At 40.6% G+C, this 23,473-nt stretch overlaps 1 protein-coding gene across 1 annotated transcript in view; it reads left to right on the forward strand.

Moving 5' to 3' along the window:
• The window catches only part of htr1d (5-hydroxytryptamine (serotonin) receptor 1D, G protein-coupled), a 44,384-nt gene extending 28,425 nt beyond the window's left edge, over positions 1-15,959 (forward strand). Inside the window, exon 2 of the mRNA XM_060879025.1 lies at positions 13,958-15,959. Coding sequence (XP_060735008.1) covers positions 14,462-15,607 — 1,146 coding nt within the window. The 5' untranslated portion in view covers positions 13,958-14,461 and the 3' untranslated portion in view covers positions 15,608-15,959. The remainder of the gene's footprint in view (positions 1-13,957) is intronic.
• Positions 15,960-23,473: the final 7,514 nt, after the last annotated feature.

Raw genomic sequence — 23,473 nt, forward strand, 5'->3', positions numbered from 1 at the left:
TGTGTGTGTGAGAGAGAGAGAGAGAGAGAGAGAGAGAGAGAGAGAGAGAAAACTATGACTATGGCAGACCTTAGTTGGAAGTAGAAGGCGCTATTGTTCTTGCTGACACCTCACACAGCAGTTGGAGCTCGGCTCCTGGAGGAACCTTTGTTCTACAACCCTCTTATGCAGTCAAGGCTGTTGTCTTTAGTTTGTCTGCTGGATGCATGAAGCTGGGTCACCTGGTGGGCATCAACTCAGCAGGTCTTGTGAAAAGTACTGGGATTAGATCACACCGAATACTGGGCCAACTAACTAAGTAGAAATGTAGAGCTGACTGTCTGCAGGATATCAGGAGTTCCTGGATGGAGCATCTGCTGTGGTTCAGTGGAGAGATGGAGGCCATTATGACTTCCCTACACTTGGCATCAGTGCTGCAGTTGAGAGAGGAGGAAAGAGCGAGAGAGGAAATGGAAGCAGTGTACATTTCTTCAATGGAAAGTAAAAGCACAAGAGCGAGTGTGAGATCACTTGAAGCCAAACTGCACCAGGAAGCATCTCAGTCTGCTTACGATTCCTTCCTTCCTTCCTTCCTTCCATCCTTTCTTCCTTCCTTTTTTCCTTCGCTCCACTCATTAGAGACTTTTCTCTGCAATTCAGGTTCACAACACTTCCTGTAGCACCTCAGGATGTCTCATTAGCACCGCAGTTCTGGTTCCACATTAACGCCGTGACGCAACATCATTTATTCCTACAACTATCGCATATACATAAGGTGACTCACATGGGTGGTCAGACGGCAAAGAAGTAATGGCACCCACGTTACCTTAGCTATTCTTTCACTTATCGAACCTTTTTGTTTGTTTGTTTGTTTTTGTTTTTATAAGTTCTTCATTTTCCAGGAGCGACCGTGTTATTGGTTAGAAAGACAGACAGCTTAAACAGTGAACATTAATGAGCTCATCCACCTCCAAAGAAAGGTGTGTTAAACCACGCCAACAACTCCCAGACCTACAAATCGAGCGTTCCTGTGAATTTTGTAATATTTCTAATTAAAGAATTAATCTTCGGGGGCACGGTGGCTTAGTGGTTAGCACGTTCGCCTCACACCTCCAGGGTCGGGGTTCAATTCCCGCCTCCACCTTGTGTGTGTGGAGTTTGCATGTTCTCCCCGTGCCTCGGGGGTTTCCTCCGGGTACTCCAGTTTCCTCCCCCGGTCCAAAGACATGCATGGTAGGTTGATTGGCATCTCTGGAAAATTGTCCGTAGTGTGTGATTGCGTGAGTGAATGAGTGTGTGTGTGTGTGCCCTGTGATGGGTTGGCACTCCGTCCAGGGTGTATCCTGCCTTGATGCCCGATGATGCCTGAGATAGGCACAGGCTCCCCGTGACACGAGGTAGTTCGAATAAGTGGTAGAAGACGAATGAATGAATTTTTAATTAATAACAAAGTATCAGCCTTTAATACCACAAACTGGAGGAATCTGATGTCGTGCTACTGGAAAAAAGTTTGTAACAGGAGATGAAATTAACCTGAATTGTGAACAGTGTTTTTCCTAATGTTACTGCAATTATAAGCCTCTTTCATCTCCATAGACACACACACACACACACACACACACACACAGTACACAATTTCTTTGTCTCTTCTCACTGTCTGTGTGTACAAAAGGTTTCCAAAATACTGAGAGAAAATGATCAAACAATATCAAAGTGACAAGACAGACTTTAAAGAGAGAGAGAGAGTATGTTTGTGTGTGAAAGAGAGTGTGTGTTTGTGTGTGAAAGAGCATGTGTGTGTGTGTGTGTGTGTGTGTGTGTGTGTGTGTGTGTACCATATTTATTGTAGTATTTTAGATTTTGTCTGAAACTCAAGCAGTGGGCTCAAATATTTGCATATTATAACTGAAGAAATAAAAAAATAAGGCCTTATTTATTTATTTATTTATTTATTTATTTATACAGAATATATAGTTGATCATTTATATTGGCACTGTTCAAAAGCTTTTATCTACAGATGTACAGCATTATACTCATCATTTTGTTCCATTTCTGTTCTCCGTTTGTATAAATGTTAGAAGGGTTTAAATGAACCGGAAGCACAAGCTGATTCACATCGATGTCAAACGCACGTAACGTCACGTCGTTACGGTGAATTTTAAAAATAAATCACACAACTCGTGTAGGCTAATTTAATTTAAAAGACGTCGGTAAGACGCCTCGTCCAACGGAGTGTCGTCAGCCATCTTGAAAACGTTTTCTCATCCTGCGTCAGCGCCTGGTAGCTTTTCCATACAGTACGCATGATCACATGAAGTGTTCATACTTTTGTGAACAGATGAATAAGCGCATCATCCGGGTTCTTGGTATGCACTTCTTCTTCTTGTTGGAAGTTTTACTGTAAAGACACGACTCACACTGTTCATACACAATGGAACAATAGTGCGTTGTTATGAAGGTTGGGATTCCATAAGCAGAGTTTATTACATGGCAAACTATCCATGACACAGTGCAATATCTAAGAGTAAACAGGAGACAGGGACATGTCATCAGGAGTAGGAGAGAAATCAGAATTAGGGAACAAATCCAAATAACAATCTGAAGGAGAGACAAACAAGAAACAAGATAATGGCCAAGACACGTAACAAACAAGTAAGCAAAGAGGTTGAAAACGGCTTTGCACTGTACAGTGGCCTGAATGCAGTTTACATGTCTGACAAAACCTGGAAGTGAAGTGAACTCAACCTGGACGTGAACTCAACCTGGACGTGAACTCAACCTGGACGTGAACTCAACCTGGACGTGAACTCAACCTGGACATGAACTGAACCTGGACATGAACTCAACCCGGATGTGAACTCAACGCGGATGTGAACTCAACCAGGAAGTGGTTCAAAATTTGGGCGACGGCTGGGATAGTGTGATGGGATGTTACGTATGTATGTTATTTGGGATGGACAGTTAATGTGCAGCCACTTTAATCTAAATGTTCACTACAATATAAAATAAATAGAAATGAAATCTGGCCTGCAGAAGGATATATAAAGACAATACTAAAAGCTTTATTCAATTTATTATTTATTACTGTTGAGCTGATGCTGAACACACAGCTTGAGAGAGAGAGAGAGAGAGAGAGAGAGAGAGAGAGAGAGAGACCCTGCATGAGAGTGTCTGAGAGTGTCAACACATCTCCATGAGAGCTTCCTGCTCTAAAAGGAGCGACAACTCAGCCAGCTACAGAGCTGCTCAAAGTCAAAAACCTACCACTGGTTTCACTAATGAAGTATAGACGGTGTAATAGCACTGATACTGATATTGTCACACCACAGACTGAAATGAGACGTACTGTATACGAGCGCAGTCCCAACAGTTTATTAATCCAAACAGTAATGAGACAGGATATGAAGGTGTTGTACTTATTCCTGGCTACACTACTGTATATTCAGATCTATAATGAGTTCTATAATGGAGATGCAGACTGTAGAGGCATTCCGGATATACATAATATACATGAAACTCGAGACATACTTCAAGCAGATCAAGCCGATTGAAATCGTTTGACATATGAGAGATGATTTTGATGTGTTTGATGGGTTTGTTGTTTACTTCCTGCATAAGGTGGCACATGTGTTTCTGTTCATTTTACTTCTTCTTCATCTGTCGTAGACGACGTTCATTTGCTGTGACACTGGTTCAGCTTTGAATACCGTATTATAAACAATTAGCCTGAGGCGGTCGTGTAATTAGAAATGCCATTATCCCTGAGGACGCGAGTGTGAGCCTAGCATGCGTTTGTGAAGCTCATTTGAATAGAAACGTCCCTTCTGGCTCATGTTTGATGGCTTGGGCTGTGACTTAGGACATATTTATTATGTCACATAGCTGGGTGCGTTGCTCTAAGTTAATAACACTTCACGAGGAAGTGGAAAAATGGCTTCAGAACTACTTCTTTTCCCATAAGTCCATGTGTAAAAGCATCAAAGGTTTACCACAATAAAACCTGTCTAAAGCTGTTTAGGAATGCTTAGCCAACTAGCAGTAAGCAGGAGGCTTTGGAGGCTAATGATGAGGTGCATCGATACCAACAGCTATATATATATATATATATATATATATATATATATATATATATATATATATATATATATATATATATAGATCTGAGGCTGAATTCCACATATTTGTTTCACATAATTAAGCAGAATTTATTTCAGCTTAATTATACGCTTTCCCTTAATTATAATTCGTTAATTAACCGCATGAGAAATATTTTAAAATCTTTTATTGTCTCTTGGTTTGAAATAATTAAAACCAAGCGTTAACATTGAGTCTTAATTGTGTAAATGTAGTGAATTAAAAAAAAGAAAGAAAAAGAAATTCTGAATACCAGAGATATAAGAAATGTTGCTATAGTTCAGGAAGATCTGCAGTACAGAAATATCCAGCTATTCATTTTCAGTAATAGATTTATATAACATCTATATTTCAAATCGAATCTACACCCATGGTTTAATCACCATAATAACACCATCATCACTGACTTTAGAACTTTAGACTTTAGAAGTACATGGTGTTCATACAGTATTCATGCCATATGGTAAACAGCCTTATCCAGTGCAACTCATATTTTACACAACCGAGCAGTTGAGGGTGCTACCACATTTCATTTCTAGCGTCTAGCATTTATTTCTAGTTCATTTCTAGCAGCACGTGGCTGCAATCATTATAAACAGAGTTAAATGAATGTAACAGCACATCCCTGATCACTTAATACTATACTAAGTAGGTTCATTGTTTCAGTATCAATAAATACAAAAAATAATACTTGGCGCCAAGGTGCGGCTGCCTCCATGGAAACAGGGATAAAATTGAAGACTGGGCTCTTATCAAGAAAATAAAAAAAGAAGACACAGGAGAACAAAAAATACAAAACAGGACACAGGGAAACAGAAACCGAAAACCAAAACCCTAACAGGACCTACAAAGACAAAACATGACAGCGGGTATATATAGGGAAGGACATTAAGTATTAGTGAGACATAAGGGGGTGGTGGGTGGAAGGGGAAAAGGATCGAGAGGGGAAAACCCATGTGAACATAACATTAACATAAACAAAAACCCTGCCGGGTCACCCTCTGGTGTTCTCGCAGGGAACTGACCAGCGTGGTGAACTCACAATTTGTGTTGACCTGAGGAGCTCTTGGTTGCTTCATTAAACTCGACTATAAACTGTTGTAGAAAGGACATTATTTACATTTACATTATTTCCAGTCCAATGTCACCCAAATGAGGATGAGGTTCTCTTCTGAGTCTGGTTCCTCTTAAGATTTCTTCCTCATATCATCTCAAGGAGTCTTTTCTCACCACCGTCATCTCAGACTTGATCATTAGGGATTAATGTTAGAGATAAATAGTAACTTAATTTTAAACTTTAAAAATATTTATTCTGTTTCTATACTGGGGGGCATGATGGATTAGTGGTTAGCACGTTTGTCTCACACCTCCAGGGTTGGGGGTTCGATTCCCGCCACCGCCTTGTGTGTGTGGAGTTTGCATGTTCTCCCCGTGCCTCGGGGGTTTCCTCCGGGTACTCCGGTTTCCTACCCCGGTCCAAAGACATGCATGGTAGGTTGATTGGCATCTCTGGAAAAATTGTCCATAGTGTGTGAGTGCGTGAGTGAATAAGAGTGTGTGTGTGCCCTGTGATGGGTTGGCACTCCGTCCAGGGTGTATCCTGCCTTGATGCCCAATGACGCCTGAGATAGGCACAGGCTCCCTGTGACCTGAGGTAGTTCGGATAAGCGGCAGAAAATGAATGAATAAATGAATGAATGAATGTTTCTATACTTCTTTCTATTAAGCTGCTTTGAGACAATGTGAATTTGTTTGCTATAAAATTGAACTTGGACTTAAAAATGATAATGCATCGCTAACAAAAGGATGATAGCAATATTATTTTTCTGCGCTGTGTTTTGCAATGAGATTGTATCAATGGGTTTGTTTCTATCTTTCTTTTAGTGCTCAGAGGTGATAAGCAGATGGATGTGTAAAATAAAAAATATGAAATAGTAATGTTTAGGGGCAATTTATTTCAGAAAATAAGTTTTATTTAAGGTCGTCTTGGGTGATATTATTTAAACATCACTGTACCTCATCTGAACCCGTGTCTTTCTTGTATGTCTCTCTGCCCTCAAGCAGGGTCCATCATCGTCAGAATCTCGTCTCTGGTTTTGCAGAAAGGTCAGCTATTGCAGCTTGACAGACTGTCAGTGAATATCAGCTCAGCAGTGTGAATATTGCTCTATTTGTGTTGCTTTGTCCTTTACAAAAATTGAATTTTTATGAATTTTCACTAGGGATAGGTATCTATCTGAGAAGATGCTTGTAAAGTGAAAATGATCTAACTATCCATCCATCCCTCCATACAACTATCCATCCATCCCTCCATACAACTATCCATCCATCCAGCCATACATCTATCTATCCATCCATCCATCCATCCATCCATCCATCCATCCCTCCATACAACTATCCACCCATCCCTCCATACAACCATCCATCCATCCATACAACTATCCATCCATCCCTCCATACAACTATCCATCCATCCATCCAACTATTCATCGAACTATACATCTAACTATCCACCCATCCCTCCATACAACTATCCATCCATCCATCCATACAACTATCCATCCATCCATCCATACAACTATCCAACCATCCATCCAACTATTCATCGAACTATACATCTAACTATCCACCCATCCCTCCATACAACTATCCATCCATCCATCCATCCATCCTTCCATCCATTTAACTATTCATCCAACTATACATCTAACTATCCATCCATCCCTCCATCCATCCAAATATTCATCCAACTATACATCCAACTATCAGTCCCTCCATACAACTATACAACTATACATACATACATACATACATACATACATACATACAACTATACATCCATCCATCCATCCATCCATCCAACTATACATCTAACTATCCATCCATCCCTCCATACAACATTCATCCATCCATCCATCCATCCATCCATCCATCCATCCATCCATCCAAATATTCATCTATACATCCAACTATCAATTCCTCCATACAACTATACATACATACATACATATATATATACATACATATATATATATATATATACATACATACATACATACATACATACATACATACATACAACTATCCATCCATCCATTCATCCATATATCCATCCATCTAGAGTCCTTATAATGAGGAAGTGATGGTTATGTGCCTCAGGGTTTGGGCTACAAACTGGAAGGTTAGCAAGGCTCTCAAAGCTGGATCCTTATGCAAGATCCTCAGTTGTTTTTGAGCAGCCAAAGAAATAAATGTAAAACAAGCACTTGCTTAATTGGTAAAGACTCTGAGTTACTGGACAGAGGGTCAGGGGTTCAAACTCCTACACGACTAAACTGAGCCCTTGAGAAAGGCCCATAACCCTCATTTCTCTCTGCTGTATCATTGGTAGGCCCTGTGCACTAATCTAAATCCCTCAGATATCCAAAAAGAAGTATTTCACTGTGCTGTAATGTATATGTACATGTAAGAAATAAAGGCTGCATCTAAATTAGAAGCTATTAAGTATTTCTGTTCACAGAAACACTGAAGTGACAGAATTCCAGTTGTTATTGTTAGCCTGAAATATTCCTGTATATGACTCGGCCAATGCACTTTGGGACTTGTCTCATAAAATATTATTAATGAGGGACAATTCTCAACTAGTGAAGAACATAAATAGTACCGATAGGAGAAGCTGTGAATTTAGTCTCACACACTTTTATCATGTTTCTTAATTCATATTATTAATAAATTATAAGGAAAAGATCTGTGAATTTGTCTGCATTTGTTCTTATCAGCGATAAGCTTAATTTCTTTTCAGATAGAGTCGAGGATAGAAATTCTATCCTGCTGAGTTGAGTTTCATTCTCACGATCAGGTCGATGCTCATCTGTTAGCCGTTCCTTCAGGATGATGGAAGGTTGTCAGCTTTAGTCGTGTTAAACCCAGTGTCACAGTGTCTTCTGTAACAAGTTAATGGGACGCCAAAGCTTGTACAGCTCATACATTTTGAGTTGAAGTACATCAGACTGAATAAGTACATTTTCTATTTTCGAAGCCTCCCACGGTCACTTGAGATGAAAACGCTGTGTAAGGAGTCACACCTAATGGTGGCTGTGGGAGGATCGTTGTGCTCATTTCTGTATTGAAGTATTAAAAATGACTAATGTTTGGAGTGGTGTGAGACATTGATGATGTCTCTTTCAGCATCGTCTCTCTTTTACTGCAGTAACCTGACCAACTGAAATCACTGCTTTACTCTATTCCTATGTTGTGGGGAACCAGGAACTTTCACAGCCTGATTCAGACCTCAGCAAATGTGAACAGTGTCAAACCACCTAAGTGAGAAGCTGCAGGCCAGACCAGGGTGAAATGGATGGATAGCATTGGTTTTGGGGGTAGAATTTGAACACCCCATCCATTTGTTTATTCATCCATCCATCCAACCATCCATCCATCCATCCATCCATCCATCCACCTATCCATCCATCCACCTATCCATCCATCCATCCATCCATCCATCCATTCATTCATTCATTCATTCATTCATTCATCCATCTTTTCATCCATCCATCCATCCATCCATCCATTTATCCACCCATTCATTCATCCATCCTTCTATCCAACTATTTATCCATCCATTCATCCATACATCCATCCATCCTGTTTGATATGTTGCAAAAAAGTGCATTAGAATTATAAACTGTCCACTTTATTAGGAACACCTACTGTATACATTTACAGCATTTAGCAGATGCTCTTATCCGGAGCGACTTACATTTTATCTCATTTGTTTTTACACAACTGAGCAATTGAGGGTTAAGGGCCTTGTTCTGGGGCCCAGCAGTGGCAGCTTGATGGACATAGGAGTCAAACTCACAACCTTCCGATTGGTAGCCCAACACCTTAGCCACTAGGCTACCACATCCCTACGCTAGGTTACCACATCCCTACGCTAGATTACCACATCCCTACGCTAGGTTACCACATCCCTATGCTAGATTACCACATCCCTATGCTAGATTACCACATCCCTACGCTAGGTTACCACATCCCTACGCTAGATTACCACATCCCTACGCTAGGTTACCACATCCCTATGCTAGGTTACCACATCCCTATGCTAGGTTACCACATCCCTATGCTAGGTTACCACATCCCTACGCTAGGTTACCACATCCCTATGCTAGGTTACCACATCCCTACGCTAGGTTACCACATCCCTACGCTAGGTTACCACATCCCTACGCTAGGTTACCACATCCCTATGCTAGGATACCACATCCGTATGCTAGGTTACCACATCCCTATGCTAGGTTACCACATCCCTACGCTAGGTTACCACATCCCTACGCTAGGTTACCACATCCCTACGCTAGGTTACCACATCCCTATGCTAGGTTACCACATCCCTATGCTAGGTTACCACATCCCTACCCCAGGTGATTCTTGCATTGATTTGATTAGCCTGTTGTGGGTAAAAATCCCAGGAGTTTCTAAAATACTCAAAGCCATCTGGTTAAATTCATATTTAAAAGATTACTTTTTCTGTTCTGATGTTTGATATAAACATTACATAAAGTCCTTTTTTTCTGTTTGGTTGACTGCATGAAAGCAAGGCTGTGTCGGTGTTCCCAATAAAAAAAAAGTGGCTGGTGAGTGTATATGTATACAGTAAAGGTCAAAATCTGTACTACTGTCTGAAAATAATGAGATAAAATGCTTTAAGGGTGTTACCTTCAAGAATCAGGATTAATATAGTGGTATTGAAAATAAAGCGAATGAAAACGAATTTACGAAAAGCCCACGGCTTTAAAGATTACGCTTCAAAACTCCAGCTTCATACAGCTTTGACTCATGTTTGAAACTCGGATGAAGATTAAAAGGGAGTCACTTGGATTACACAACACATACACAACACAGGAAAAACCCCTCTGGTTATGGAGCTCCAGAAAGAAAGAAAGAAAGAAAGAAAGAAATCTCACTCTAATAAAAAAAGTAAAGTTTTCCTTCAGAAACCCAAAACGCTAATCATGTTGTGTTTATTAGCTGATAGTTTATTAGTCTAATCCCTTAAAGTACTCACTTTGTTAATGATTAACGACTCCTCCTAATCGTTACTACTCTGGTTTTCTACTCTGGTTACAAATGTAATCAATAGCCGACATCTAATCTTTTCTAGTGTGAACTACATTATCATTAATAAAGATGTACAAGAAATATTGTATATTTAAAATATCACCTCCTTATGGATGGATGGATGGATGGATGGATGGATGGATGGATGGATGGATGGATGGATGGATGAATGGATGAATAGTTGAATTGATGAATGGATTGTTGGATGAGTAGTTAGATGGATGGATGGATAGTTAGATGTATGGATGGATGGATAGTTGAATGGATGGACGGATGGATGGATGGATGGATATATAGTTGGATGGATAGTTGAATAGATGGACAGATGGATGGATGGATGGATGGATGGATGGACGGACGGATGGACAGTTGAATGGATGGATGGATGGATGGACAGTTGAATGGATGGATGGATGGGCGGAACGGACGGATGGATAGTTGGATGGATGGATGGATGGGTGGATGGATGGATGGATGGATAGTTGAATGTATGGACGGATGGATGGATAAATAGTTGGATGGATAGTTGAATAGATGGACAGATGGATGGATGGATGGATGGATGAATGAATGGATGGATGGATGGATGGATGGACGGATGGACAGTTGAATGGATGGATGGATGGATGGATGGATGGATGGATGGACAGTTGGATGGATGGATGGGCGGACGGACGGATGGATAGTTGGATGAATGGATAGTTGAATAGATGGACAGATGGATGGATGGATGGATGGACGGATGAATGGATGGATGGATGGATGTATGGATGGATGGATGGATGGACAGTTGAATGGATGGATGGATGGGCGGACAGACGGATGGATAGTTGGATGGATGGCAGCACCCTAACATCACAGCTAACATAATATACAATGATAATATATTCAACATCAGCAGCACTGAGCTTCAGCTTTGTTTCTCTTTATTTATAATCATCTTCTCTAATGAAGCTCCCCTGTGCTGTTCTGTTCTTTTACTGGATGAATCTGACTGAATAAAAATACATCAGAAGGACAGAATTGGAGATGTGATGGCTGAGTGTCTTGATTGGTTGGAAGTCAGTGGTTGTCATGACTGTTTATTTTCTGTATAGCATGGGGTGCTAAATATAGCATACGTTCTCCTTTAAGAAAGTCTGTTTTTTTTTAAGCTTCTGGGGATGTGAAGAGAACTCAAATAAACATATAAAAAATCACAGATCCCTCCTTTAACCTCATACTGAAAGATCATTCCTCTAGCAGTTTTATACTTTTGTGCTTGTGGGATACTTTGTAGATTAAATGTGATTGGACATGTAGAAGAAAGCACAAGCTTTAGTCTCATCGTAAGGGCTGGACTTTATTCCTCTTTTTCTCAAAGCAGCACATAGAAATAAAAGTCCATTTCGTTTCACACAAGTGATTTTAGTGAAAGCAAAGCCATTTTTCGCACCTTCCCCTTCTCGCCATGCTGTGCTGCTCCTATTTAATAACTAAAGTTTTCCCTCGCACTGATTTGTTTCTGTTTTGGAGACGAACAAATCAAACAGAAGTAGGAAGATTTACTAACTTTAATAAGCGAGCTCCTGGCTTCATTAGGGATTGGTGTTCACCACGGCACTTTGTGATTCTCTTCTCATTTTAAAGGAGCGTGGATCTGGTGGAAAAAGAGCTGGACATCGGTGACACTGAATCAATGCAGAAGTCTCTTTAACAGTAAAGTCAAATACCACATGTAAAGTTTAATTTTATTACAACTGTCAATTAGTCATTGGATTTAAATTGATTTCCTTTTTCTTTCTCTGCTAAATGCTTCTCTGTTCTGAACATTTCTTCTGAATTAGACACGACCTCTGTGCACATTAGTTCTAATGACGGATGAATTGCGTTGCCTCTGTGTTTGTTCCAATGAAATGCTCGACGTCTATAGATAGAGGTGTGGCCCGGTTTTAGGTGTGGTATCTATACAAATGTATACATGTAGTGGTGTGGTATCTATACTACATGTATACATGTAGGTGTGGCCTCTCACTCCTCGACCTCCTTTTAGTTTTTAGCTTAGTTTAAATCAGGTTGCAAGATGTAAATGACTGAATATTGATCATTCTGTCAGGACCACTTTGTCAAATGAGAATTTATTGATGATATGCATACAGTTAGTGTTGGCGGTACGGTTCTGTTCTGGGCAAGAATCCACGCGCCCGTCCGTGAGCATGCATGGACAGAGCGGGGAGAGCAGCAACTAGAAAATAGAATAGACCCCCGTATAACAGAACCATTAATCATGTATAGTATTAGATTTTGGAAAATAATAAATGAATAAATGGTTAAATAAATAATGAAATAATTAGACAGAGAGGGAGAGAGAAAAAAAAATATGTGGAGATTTATGACGTAAACTGGTACAACGAACACGGGTTCCGGCATGGTGGAGTCGGGGTTGGAGGAGGGAGTTTAAATCGCAGCAGCAGCGAAGCGCTAGAAAGCAGCGCGACGAATGGGAATTTAAATGATCGGGTAATATGGATGTCGTAACCGGATTGGTGCGCGTCGTGGACAGCTGATTAACGCTTGACGACGTGGCCTGCCAGAACTAACACGATGCTTGATTTGTATCTTAACAGATTTTTTGCTGATTCAACTATATATTTCACATAACTAATATTGCATTGTGTCCAGTCATACCATGAAATATACAGCTGATACACAAGCAGTATACAAGCCTATTATGTGTTGTGTAATAAAAGATCAATAGGCAGAGATTATTTGGTTTTCTTTGGGAAAAAGTTTGAGTTTTGGTTATATGTATGGTTTTAACAATGCATTCCTACTGTATATACACAGCTGTAAAGGCAGCCAGCCTCATCGTACAAGGTTATTATTCATACAGGGGAAGAGGGGCTGTCACCATCAAATCTCTCATACGCACACACACACACACACACACACACACACACACACACACACACACACACACGTACAATGCTTCACACATCACCCAGGGCGCAGTGTGATGGGGAACAGGTGGCAGACCTGCATTCGGGTGAATGTGAATGAACTGTGTATTATCACTATCTGTCTCTCTCCCTGTGGGTCTTTGAGTCACTTCATCCACTTTACTAAAGAACATCTCAGAATTACGAGTGCAGCCGCCAAGCTGTCACTTTACACACATTATCCTAATTCGGGTTGCGCCCTTAAAGTAAATGTTATGGGAATTATATTCATTAATAAGTCTGTTGATGTGTATTTGTGATCGCAAGCACTAAACGCTCTCTCTTTCTGTCTTTCTCTCTTTTCTCTTACATGCAGAATATTACAATTGAAACTATAACTTAAATACTATGACCATATGTATGTGTTTTTGTGTGTTTTGTGTATTAGTAAAGCTGATATTAATGAAAGCCTGTTTAAGCTTTAATGGCAGGAGAGCAAAACAAAAACCTCCTAGGGTTAGGAGGCATCGAAGATGATGCATCGTTCATTAAAAGATCAAGATTCATTTTAATGTGTATGCACGTGTCTGTGTATGTTTTCTCTGACAGATAATACAAACAGAATTAACACACCATTTGCATTTTATTAAAGTGTTTACCTTGTCCAGCCCCTCATTATATCACTCCCTGCATCTAATCAGCTGTTACTTCTGTGCAGTGATGGGCTTGTTTATTCATGCCATCACACCCTAAACCAAATGTTTTATAAGTTTTCTTCTTTCTCTTTCTCTTCTTTCTTTCTCCAGATCTTCACTCTGACATGGATTGAAGACAAATTCCTGAGCTTGGCCTGGTTCCTTTCATCACGAGTAGCAACCAGCTTCAGAAAGTTCTCCTTCTTCTTCGTCTTTTTAGCTATTTTTCACTGGAGAGTCTCTACTAGTGATCTATCTGAGCAAAGTGGAGGAATTTCTATAGAATTTAGCCGGCTGATAGAACTGCTCGTCGGTACAAGCACCAAAGGGTCGGATCGATTACATAAGCAGAATGTAAATGGGAGAAAATGAGAGTCAATTATGAACAGTGCCAGAAGGTTTTTGTATCTACGGCATCCAGTATTGGGTACAGATTTTTAAATAGCTTCTGTTTTAGACCTTAACTAAACCTTTAGTCCAGAGATCTGAGCTAGATTGATTAGAAACTTTCTCTTATTGGGGAAAACTTGTTTTATAATGGCTTATGCAACTGTTAAATTATTGCAAATCAAGCCTCTCTCTTGACGGTGTAGCTATGAGCAGGAACACAGAGGCATGATGGATGAGTACAACACCACTGGTGAGGTTTTGCTCTTTAACAACACGACCAGCTTGGACGATTCAGAGCCCTGGGATGAAGCAACACGACTAGGTGTCCAGATCTCTCTCTCGATCATACTAGCTATAGTAACTTTGGCAACGATGCTGTCTAATGCTTTTGTAATTGCCACCATTTTCCTGACACGCAAGCTACACACACCGGCTAACTTCCTTATTGGCTCTCTGGCCCTGACAGACCTACTCGTGTCCATACTGGTTATGCCCATCAGCATCTTGTATACAGTGTGCAAGACATGGACTCTCGGGCAGGTGGTTTGTGACATCTGGCTCTCATCAGATATCACTTTCTGCACTGCATCCATCCTGCACCTGTGCGTGATTGCGCTGGACCGGTACTGGGCCATCACGGATGCGCTGGAGTACTCTAAGAGACGGACGACTGGCCGGGCTGCGCTCATGATTGCAGTTGTCTGGGTGATCTCCATTTCCATCTCCATGCCTCCGCTCTTCTGGAGGCAAGCCAAGGCTCAAGAGGAGTTGACTGAGTGTATGGTCAACACGGACCAGATCTCTTACACGCTCTACTCCACTTTTGGTGCTTTTTATGTGCCCACCATACTCCTCATCATCCTTTATGGGCGAATCTACGTGGCTGCCCGCAGTCGGATCTTCAAGTCCCCAGCATCTAGGGCAAAACGATTCACTACGGCTCAGCTCATCCAAACATCAGCTGGCTCATCGCTCTGCTCGCTCAACTCCTCGTCCAATCAGGAAGGGCATCTTCACCTAGGAGGGGCCGGAACTGGAGGAGGAGGGTCTCCAAATTTCACAAACAGCGTTAAGGTTAAGCTAGCAGATAGCATCCTGGAGCGAAAACGTTTGTGTGCGGCAAGAGAAAAGAAAGCCACAAAGACACTGGGCATCATCTTAGGAGCTTTCATTGTCTGCTGGTTGCCCTTTTTTGTAGGAACACTGGTCATGGCTATCTGTAAGGACTGCTGGTTCCACCCAGTGCTGTTTGACTTCTTCACCTGGCTCGGCTATCTAAACTCGCTTATCAACCCTGTGATCTACACGGCCTTCAACGACGAGTTCAAGCAGGCCTTCCAAAAGCTTATCAAGTTTAAGAGATGCTACTGACACTTCCAAACAGAGCTTAAACTCAAGAAGGTTGGTGTATCAGGCATGAGCAATGGTAGAACTTTTTCTCTGGCAATTACTTTGTTTTATTCATATGCAAATTGTCACACTGTCATGATTCACTATGTTTGACCATGATTTATTTTTTGTATAGTCGAATGACCATGAGGCAGCTTGTAAAAATATGAGCCAAATTGTTGATGCTACCCCATAGATTTACTTATTATGCATGTCTTAATGTCCCTTTTGTCTTGTATAGAAAATATTTGTCCTGTATCTATAAGCAATTAAAGAGAGTAAGAGTCTTACCTCACAAAACAGGAGGACTCCTGAAATGGTATGCTTTCACAAATACATGGTATATACATAGTCTATAGAGAAGAGATATATAAAGATTTCCTTTTTCAAAACACTTTTTGTTGTGTGCCGTGGTCATTTGTCTTTAGATATTAGACTGTATTTATTTATTACAAATATTTTAATAAACACCTGTTCAAAATTAAATAAACCTATACATTCAATTCCATATATACAGTGATACCTCGAGATACGAGTGCATTGACATACAAATTTTTTGAGATACAAGCTGTGATTCAACCGAATTTTTGCCTTGAGATACAAACAAATTTTTGAGATACGAGCATCCAAGCCGCCGCTGCCGAAACAAACATCCCCAACAACTCCGTGTGAGATACAAACATCCGGGAGTAAATAAAAGGAAGGAAGAAACAAACCTCCTTGGACAGGTTTTTATTAAAACGACCGACAGATGTTAGTGAGGAAAGAGTGACAAAAAAGGCAAAAAAAAAAAAAAGTGAAGAGAAAAGCGATGAAGAAAATTAGCAAAATGAATGTAAAGAAAACAGAAATTGTAGCAATTAAGTTCAGTTAAGTTAAGAGAATTTCAGTTAAGTTCGTTAATTTTAGTGAAGTTTAGTTAAGTTCCATTTAAGTGTAAAGTAGCATTAAGAATGTACAGTAGCGAGTAAGTGAACGAAAGTGAAAGTGTAATTCCTCCTAACTCCTCCGCCTGTTTAGTCCTCCCTCAACCTCCGTGCGCAGCTTCCGTAAAGTAAAAGCAGTTTATTTTTTAACATTCTCTTTTATTACTGTAACTGTACTGTAACTCCAACTGGAGTGGAATTTTGTGAGCTGGAACGGATTAATAGGATTTCAATTCATTTAAACGGGGAAAATTGCTTTGAGATACGAGCAATTTGAGATACGAGCAAGGTCACGGAATGAATTAAACTCGTATCTCGAGGTACAGTATTACTGTATTTAAACAATGATTAAAGCTACTGTTATATTAGTTGGCAGGTTCCTTTCACCACTGAGGTTGGGGGTTCAATTCCTGCCTCTGCCCTGTATACTCACAAGTTTCTAGGTTCTCCCTGTGCTTTAACGGTTTCTTCTGGGTACTCTGGTTTCCACCCCCCCAGTCCAAAGACATGCTTTTTTTCTGGCATCTCTAAATTGTCCATAGTGTATGAGTGTGTGTGTGTGATTATGCCTTCCAAGGGACAGGCCCCCTAACAAGAGTGTCCCATGCCTTGTGCCTTGAGTCTCCTGGGAAAGGGTCCAGACTCCCTTCAACCCTGTTGTATTAGTATAAGCACTACAGAAAATGGATAGATTTAAGCAACTCATAGCAATATACCATTATGGTCAATGTCTATGGTAAATATTTATAACGTTAACTGTATCTTCAGTGCCACTTTATCATGATAGCATGGATCTTATACCCAGGAACTGCTCAGAAAACATCAGAGATGGGGGACTTAAGTCGCAAATTTGAGACTTGAGACTTGCTTGATAAATATTAAGAAAAGACTCGACTTGACTTTGACTTGACATTCATGACTTGAGACTTACTTGTGACGCACATGTGTGACGTACTCCCACCTCTGGAAAACATGAGGTAGAAATACACTCTGGATGTGGTATAAGTCTATCACAGAGTGCTGTGCAAACACATATTCATACCTAGGGTCGGTTTCACTTAACAGATGCAATTACCAGCAGACAGGACATGCAAGGAAACCAGAAACCCAGAGGAAAGCTCAGGATCAGACCTGGAACCTGGAGTCTTGATATAGTAATTCCACCCACCACAACATTTACAATGTTTCTAAAGAAAAGTAATATATCGTCGCTGTCAGGCGGAATCCTCATATCTCCAAAACCGTTATTTTTCAGGAAATGAAAAAAACACTGTACCTTATCTGCAGTGCACAGGGTTTAGTCCGCGTTGCAGTGGATTATCTTGCGCTAAATTCCTGTCCTCGGACGAGCACCAGAACTAGCGGGGGTCAAGATTTTTTTTTCTTTGAGCCCAGTGTTTTGAAGACATTTACCTCAGAAGACGTGTTGATTCGTTGCGACTCTTCTTGAGGAGAAATATGCCGTGAAGCTCTCCCGCGGAGTGAGGAAGAGGTGGACAGTTGAAGTGTCCAATGGAGTTATGAGATTTGCGCTCAAGCTATTTTCAAGACTTTAGATTGGTTAATAACTTGTAAAAATAACAGACCCACATGGGGACTGACCAATAGCATCGATATGTGAAAAAATATGAAATTGACCAAATTTGGACATAAGAGGTTTCCGCCCGACAGCGACGATATGGTTTTACCAATGGTGTCCCATGACTACTGTTTGATTTATAAAAAAAGTTTACATTTTTTTAAAAAGTTTTAGAGTTCATTTGAGCTTGGTTTAACCCAAAGGTTATTAACTTCAGCATGTTAGCGTTTACTGTGCATTAAAATTCAGTCGAAGGAAATAATCTCCAACACAAGTGCATTTCTAAGCTGAAATAACCAACACCAGAGTACCAAATCATCTAACATTTGTCTCACATCTCACTCTTTTATCCTCCAGATTTTTTTTGCTCTTGCTTGCTCTCACCTGGGGATTAGTCCACATGTTGATCAGCGATGAAGATCGATTTGATCATGAAGAGGAAAAGAAATTGATTCTGGAGAAACTCAACTCAGAGTTCAAGCATATAAAGAGTGTGCTGCTATGGGCAGCCTGTCAAGTCAGATTATTATTCCACATATCTAAAAGGCATCTGACCTTTACTTTGGAACTTGTCTGCCATCAAATCTAACATGATCTATTCGTATCCTGTCACACATTGCCTTCATGTCAAGACTTGATTTGATCACAACTAAAGTGTCTGTTAAAATCGAATCAAGTTTGCTCAGAGTTTGATACAAAAGCCACAAGGTGATCCTGTCAATCAGGAAACTGTCAAGAAAAGTAAAAGTGGAGACATGAAAACTTTTTGGCCAACTGTCTAATTTTGTGTTAAAACAGGAACAAAAAAGAAACCAAGACTGTACCTAAGTAAAAGGTACGGGTTGTTGTGAATATTTCTTCAGCTGTTTATTCTGCTAATTCTCAGAGCCACCATAATATCACTCACCCACACACTAATAGATCCACTAAATCCGAGGCTGTAAACTGTAAACCCTCTTGTGTAATGTCTCTTGAGTGCATATATCTAAAGTACACATCAGCTGTTCTTCTTTAACACCCACCCACGTCTCAGAGGAAAGGCTCATAGAAACGATGAAAAATAGCAACAAACACTAAAAAAGACCATTAAATGCATTATAGATTATTTAACGTATTTAGAAAGAGAGATATAAATGAAATCTGGCATGTTTCCTCCTCATCCTCTTTCACATAGAAACCATTTGACAGTTCCTTGCGTAAGTTCTTTGAACTTGTCCACATCTTGTAGTGGAAATGAAACAGACTTCATTGGGATTTTATGTCAAGAGTCTACACAAAATAATCCATATTACTGAAAGGAAAACCCCTAGGTTAGTGTTTGGTGCAACCGGGCACATAATTAGCCTAATGCAGTCCAAAGTCTATTTAAGAACATGACTAGACGAATCGCATCATGAAGACCAGGAGGGAATTATATCAAATCCAGGGCAAGGTTCTGATAAAGTATCAATTAAGGTTTGGTTCCAAACTTGAACATCTCATGCACTCTTTAAAGGAATGGTTCGATATAGAACTTTTAGCATTTCGTCGCTGTCGGGCGGAAACCTCGTACAGTTGTGTTCAAAATGATTCAACCCCCACTGAAATTGATTGTTTTGGTCGGTTTGACATTGATTATGATCATTCAGTCATCCTGCTTACAATTAAATCAAAGAGGCACATGTAGGTCAGACAAATATAACATAACATTTATAATGAAATAACCACAAATGTCTTTTCTGAGCTCACATCATTATCAGTTTTATTCAACCCCCAAGTGACATTCAATCTTAGTACTTAGTACAACATCCTTTTACAGTTATAACAGCTTTTAAACGTGAAGCATAGCTTGACACAAGTGTCTTGCAGCGATCTACGGGTATTTTCGCCCATTCATCATGGGCAAAAGCCTCCAGTTCAGTCACATTCTTAGGCTTGCGCACTGCAACTGCTTTCTTTAAGTCCCACCAGAGGTTCTCAATCGGATTTAAGTCTGGTGACTGCGATGGCCACTTCAAAATGTTCCAGCCTTTAATCTGCAACCATGCTCTAGTGGACTTGGAGGTATGCTTGGGATCATTGTCCTGTTGAAAGGTCCAACGTCTTCCAAGCCTCAGGTTTGTGACGGACTGCATCACATTGTCATCCAATATCTTCTGGTACTGAAGAGAATTCATGGTACCTTGCACACGCTGAAGCTTCCCAGTACCTGCAGAAGCAAAACAGCCCCAAAGCATGATTGACCCCCCGCCATGCTTCACAGTAGGCAAGGTGTTCTTTTCTTGTTCTTCCTCCTCCAAACATAGCGTTGATCCATGGGCCCAAACAGTTCTAATTTTGTTTCATCAGTCCACAGAACACTATCCCAAAACTTCTGTGGTTTGTCCACATGACTTTTGGCATACTGCAGTCGACTCTTCTTATTCTTTGGGGACAGCAAGGGGGTGCGCCTGGGAGTTCTGGCATGGAGGCCTTCATTACGCAGGGTGCGCCGTATTGTCTGAGCAGAAACTTCAGTACCCACATCTGACAAATCTTTTCTCAGTTCCTCAGCAGTCACACGGGGACTTTTCTCCACTCTACGCTTCAGGTAGCGCACAGCAGTCGAAGTCAGCATCTTCTTTCTGCCACGACCAGGTAGCGTTTCAACAGTGCCCTTTGCCTTGAATTTGCGAATGATGCTTCCTATGGTGTCTCTTGGTATGTTTAACATCTTTGCAATCTTCTTATAGCCATTGCCCTTCCTGTGAAGAGTAATCACCTGTTCTCTTGTCTTCCTGGACCATTCTCTTGACCTCACCATGTTTGTAACCACACCAGTAAATGTCTAGAAGGAGCTGAGTATCACAGTCATTTTAAAGCTGCCTAATTGGTGCTTATTAGGCTTTATTGCTGCTCCCTGATATCCACAGGTGTTTTCAATACCTGATTGAAAACACTTCATTGAACCTCTGTTCTTCATAGTGGTAGTCTTTAAGGGGTTGAATAATTATGTCAATGAAGAATTCACAAAAGAAACATTTACTACTGTATTACAAAACTAATTGATGTCATTTTAGTTGCATATGGTTCTTTAAGAAGTCCTTGTAGGATTTCATTCTGAATACAATTACAAATGTACACTAAATTCCCTAAAACCATTTACAGCATTGGGGGTTGAATAATTTTGAACACAACTGTATGTCCAAATTTGGTCAATTTCATATTTTTTCACATATCGATGCTATTGGTCAGTCCCCACGTGGGTCTGTTATTTTTACAAGTTATTAACCAATCTAAAGTCTTGAAAATAGCTTGAGCACAAATCTCATAACTCCATTGGACACTTCAACTGTCCACCTCTTCCTCACTCCGCGGGAGAGCTTCGCGGCATATTTCTCCTTAATAAGAGTCGCATCGAATCAACACGTCTTCTGAGGTAAATGTCTTCAAAACACTGGGCTCAAAGAAAAAAAAATCTTGACCCTCGCTAGTTCTGGTGCTTGTCTGAGGACAGGAATTTAGCGCAAGACAATCCACTGCAACGCGGACTAAACCCTGTGCACTGCAGATAAGGTACAGCGTTTTTTTAATTTCCTGAAAAATAACGGTTTTTGAGATATGAGGATTCCGCCCGACAGAGACGATATGCTTCTTATATGGAACCCCATACTGTATATAGAAGGGTTCACTGAAAAGAAACCAATGTGGAACTCTGAATCCAAGTGAGATGGTTCTTTGTAAAAATCATTTAGGGGATGTTTTCAGAACCTGAAAGTGGTGTAAGCATAAGCCCAGACCTCAATCCAATCAAGAATCAAGAATTAAGATCTTCATCCATTGCTTGAGAAGAATGTGCACGAATATCAAGATCCAGATATGCAAACTTGATAAAGACATTGACTTGACTTCCCCCAAGAGGATGAATATTCATTCATTCATTCATTCATTTTCTACCGCTTATCCGAACTACCTCGGGTCACGGGGAGCCTGTGCCTATCTCAGGCGTCATCGGGTATCAAGGCAGGATACACCCTGGACGGAATGCCAACCCATCACAGGGCACACACACTCTCTCATTCACTCACACACTACGGACAATTTTCCAGAGATGCCAGTCAACCTACCATGCATGTCTTTGGACCAGGGGAGGAAACCGGAGTGTCCGGAGGAAACCCCCGAGGCACGGGGAGAACATGCAAACTCCACACACACAAGGCGGAGGCGGGAATCGAACCCACAACCCTGGAGGTGTGAGGAGAACGTGCTAACCTATAAGCCTCTGTGCCCCCCGAGGATGAATATATTAACACAAAATGTGTTACAGTAGGTGTGTTAAGAGCCTGAGAGATTCATCAGATTTTCAAGCATCTCCAGCTCGGGTACTATTAATTTTTTTTATGTGTGTAGGAGCATAGGACTCATCCCACCACCTAAACCTGGTTGAGTCATCTGTCAAAAACTACATAGTCTGGCTTTTGTCTCTTTTCTTCTCACTGACAGAACATCATTAGTTCAGAAAACATCTCCTACACCAGTGCTTCCTACACGTACTGCAAAAAAAAAAAAAAAAGATTTTTAGCTTGTTTTCTGAGTGACACGTTCAGCGCTTTCTCGTGACTATGAACAGATTCGGTCATCAGTTCCTCAGCTAGAATTGACAAACTGCACTCTTTCTAATATTTTGTATCCTTACATAGCATCATGTCACAACCATAACATTTTATTCACTAGCATTCAACAAGTCACCCAGGATGCTTCTTCCTGCTTTTTTTTTTTATTTAAGAAAAATGATAGCAACCAAAATGTGCCATCTATACAGCTTCTTAAAACATGTTTTCCTATGTTATATGCTAGGCTTTGTTTGGCAGATTAGCAAACTAAGCTAGGTGGAGAAGACTGAGCTCATTGGACTCGATCACCAGAGGCACCGATGATCTCTGCTAATTATAATATATCTCTGCTAAGATTATGCAATTCCTGTCAAGCTTTATTTTCTTTCGCATTCGGTGAGTGAATGATAGAATGTGGAGAAATCCCAGTTAGGGAACTAGCAAAGTGAAGTAACAACACAGGCCAAACAATTAGTGAAGACTATTTCAAGCCAATTACAGAGTACCTAATTTGCATAAAATTCAGACAATTTCAATTCATGTGTGAACGCAGGGTCGAATTTACTTATTCATTCATTCATTCATCTTCTACCGCTTATCCGAACTTCTCGGGTCACGGGGAGCCTGTGCCTATCTCAGGCGTCATCGGGCATCAAGGCAGGATACACCCTGGACGGAGTGCCAACCCATCGCAGGGCACACACACACACTCTCATTCACTCACACAATCACACACTATGGACAATTTTCCAGAGATGTCAATCAACCTACC

The sequence above is a fragment of the Tachysurus vachellii genome, chromosome 10, assembly GCF_030014155.1.
Source record: "Tachysurus vachellii isolate PV-2020 chromosome 10, HZAU_Pvac_v1, whole genome shotgun sequence".
NCBI lineage: Eukaryota > Metazoa > Chordata > Actinopteri > Siluriformes > Bagridae > Tachysurus > Tachysurus vachellii.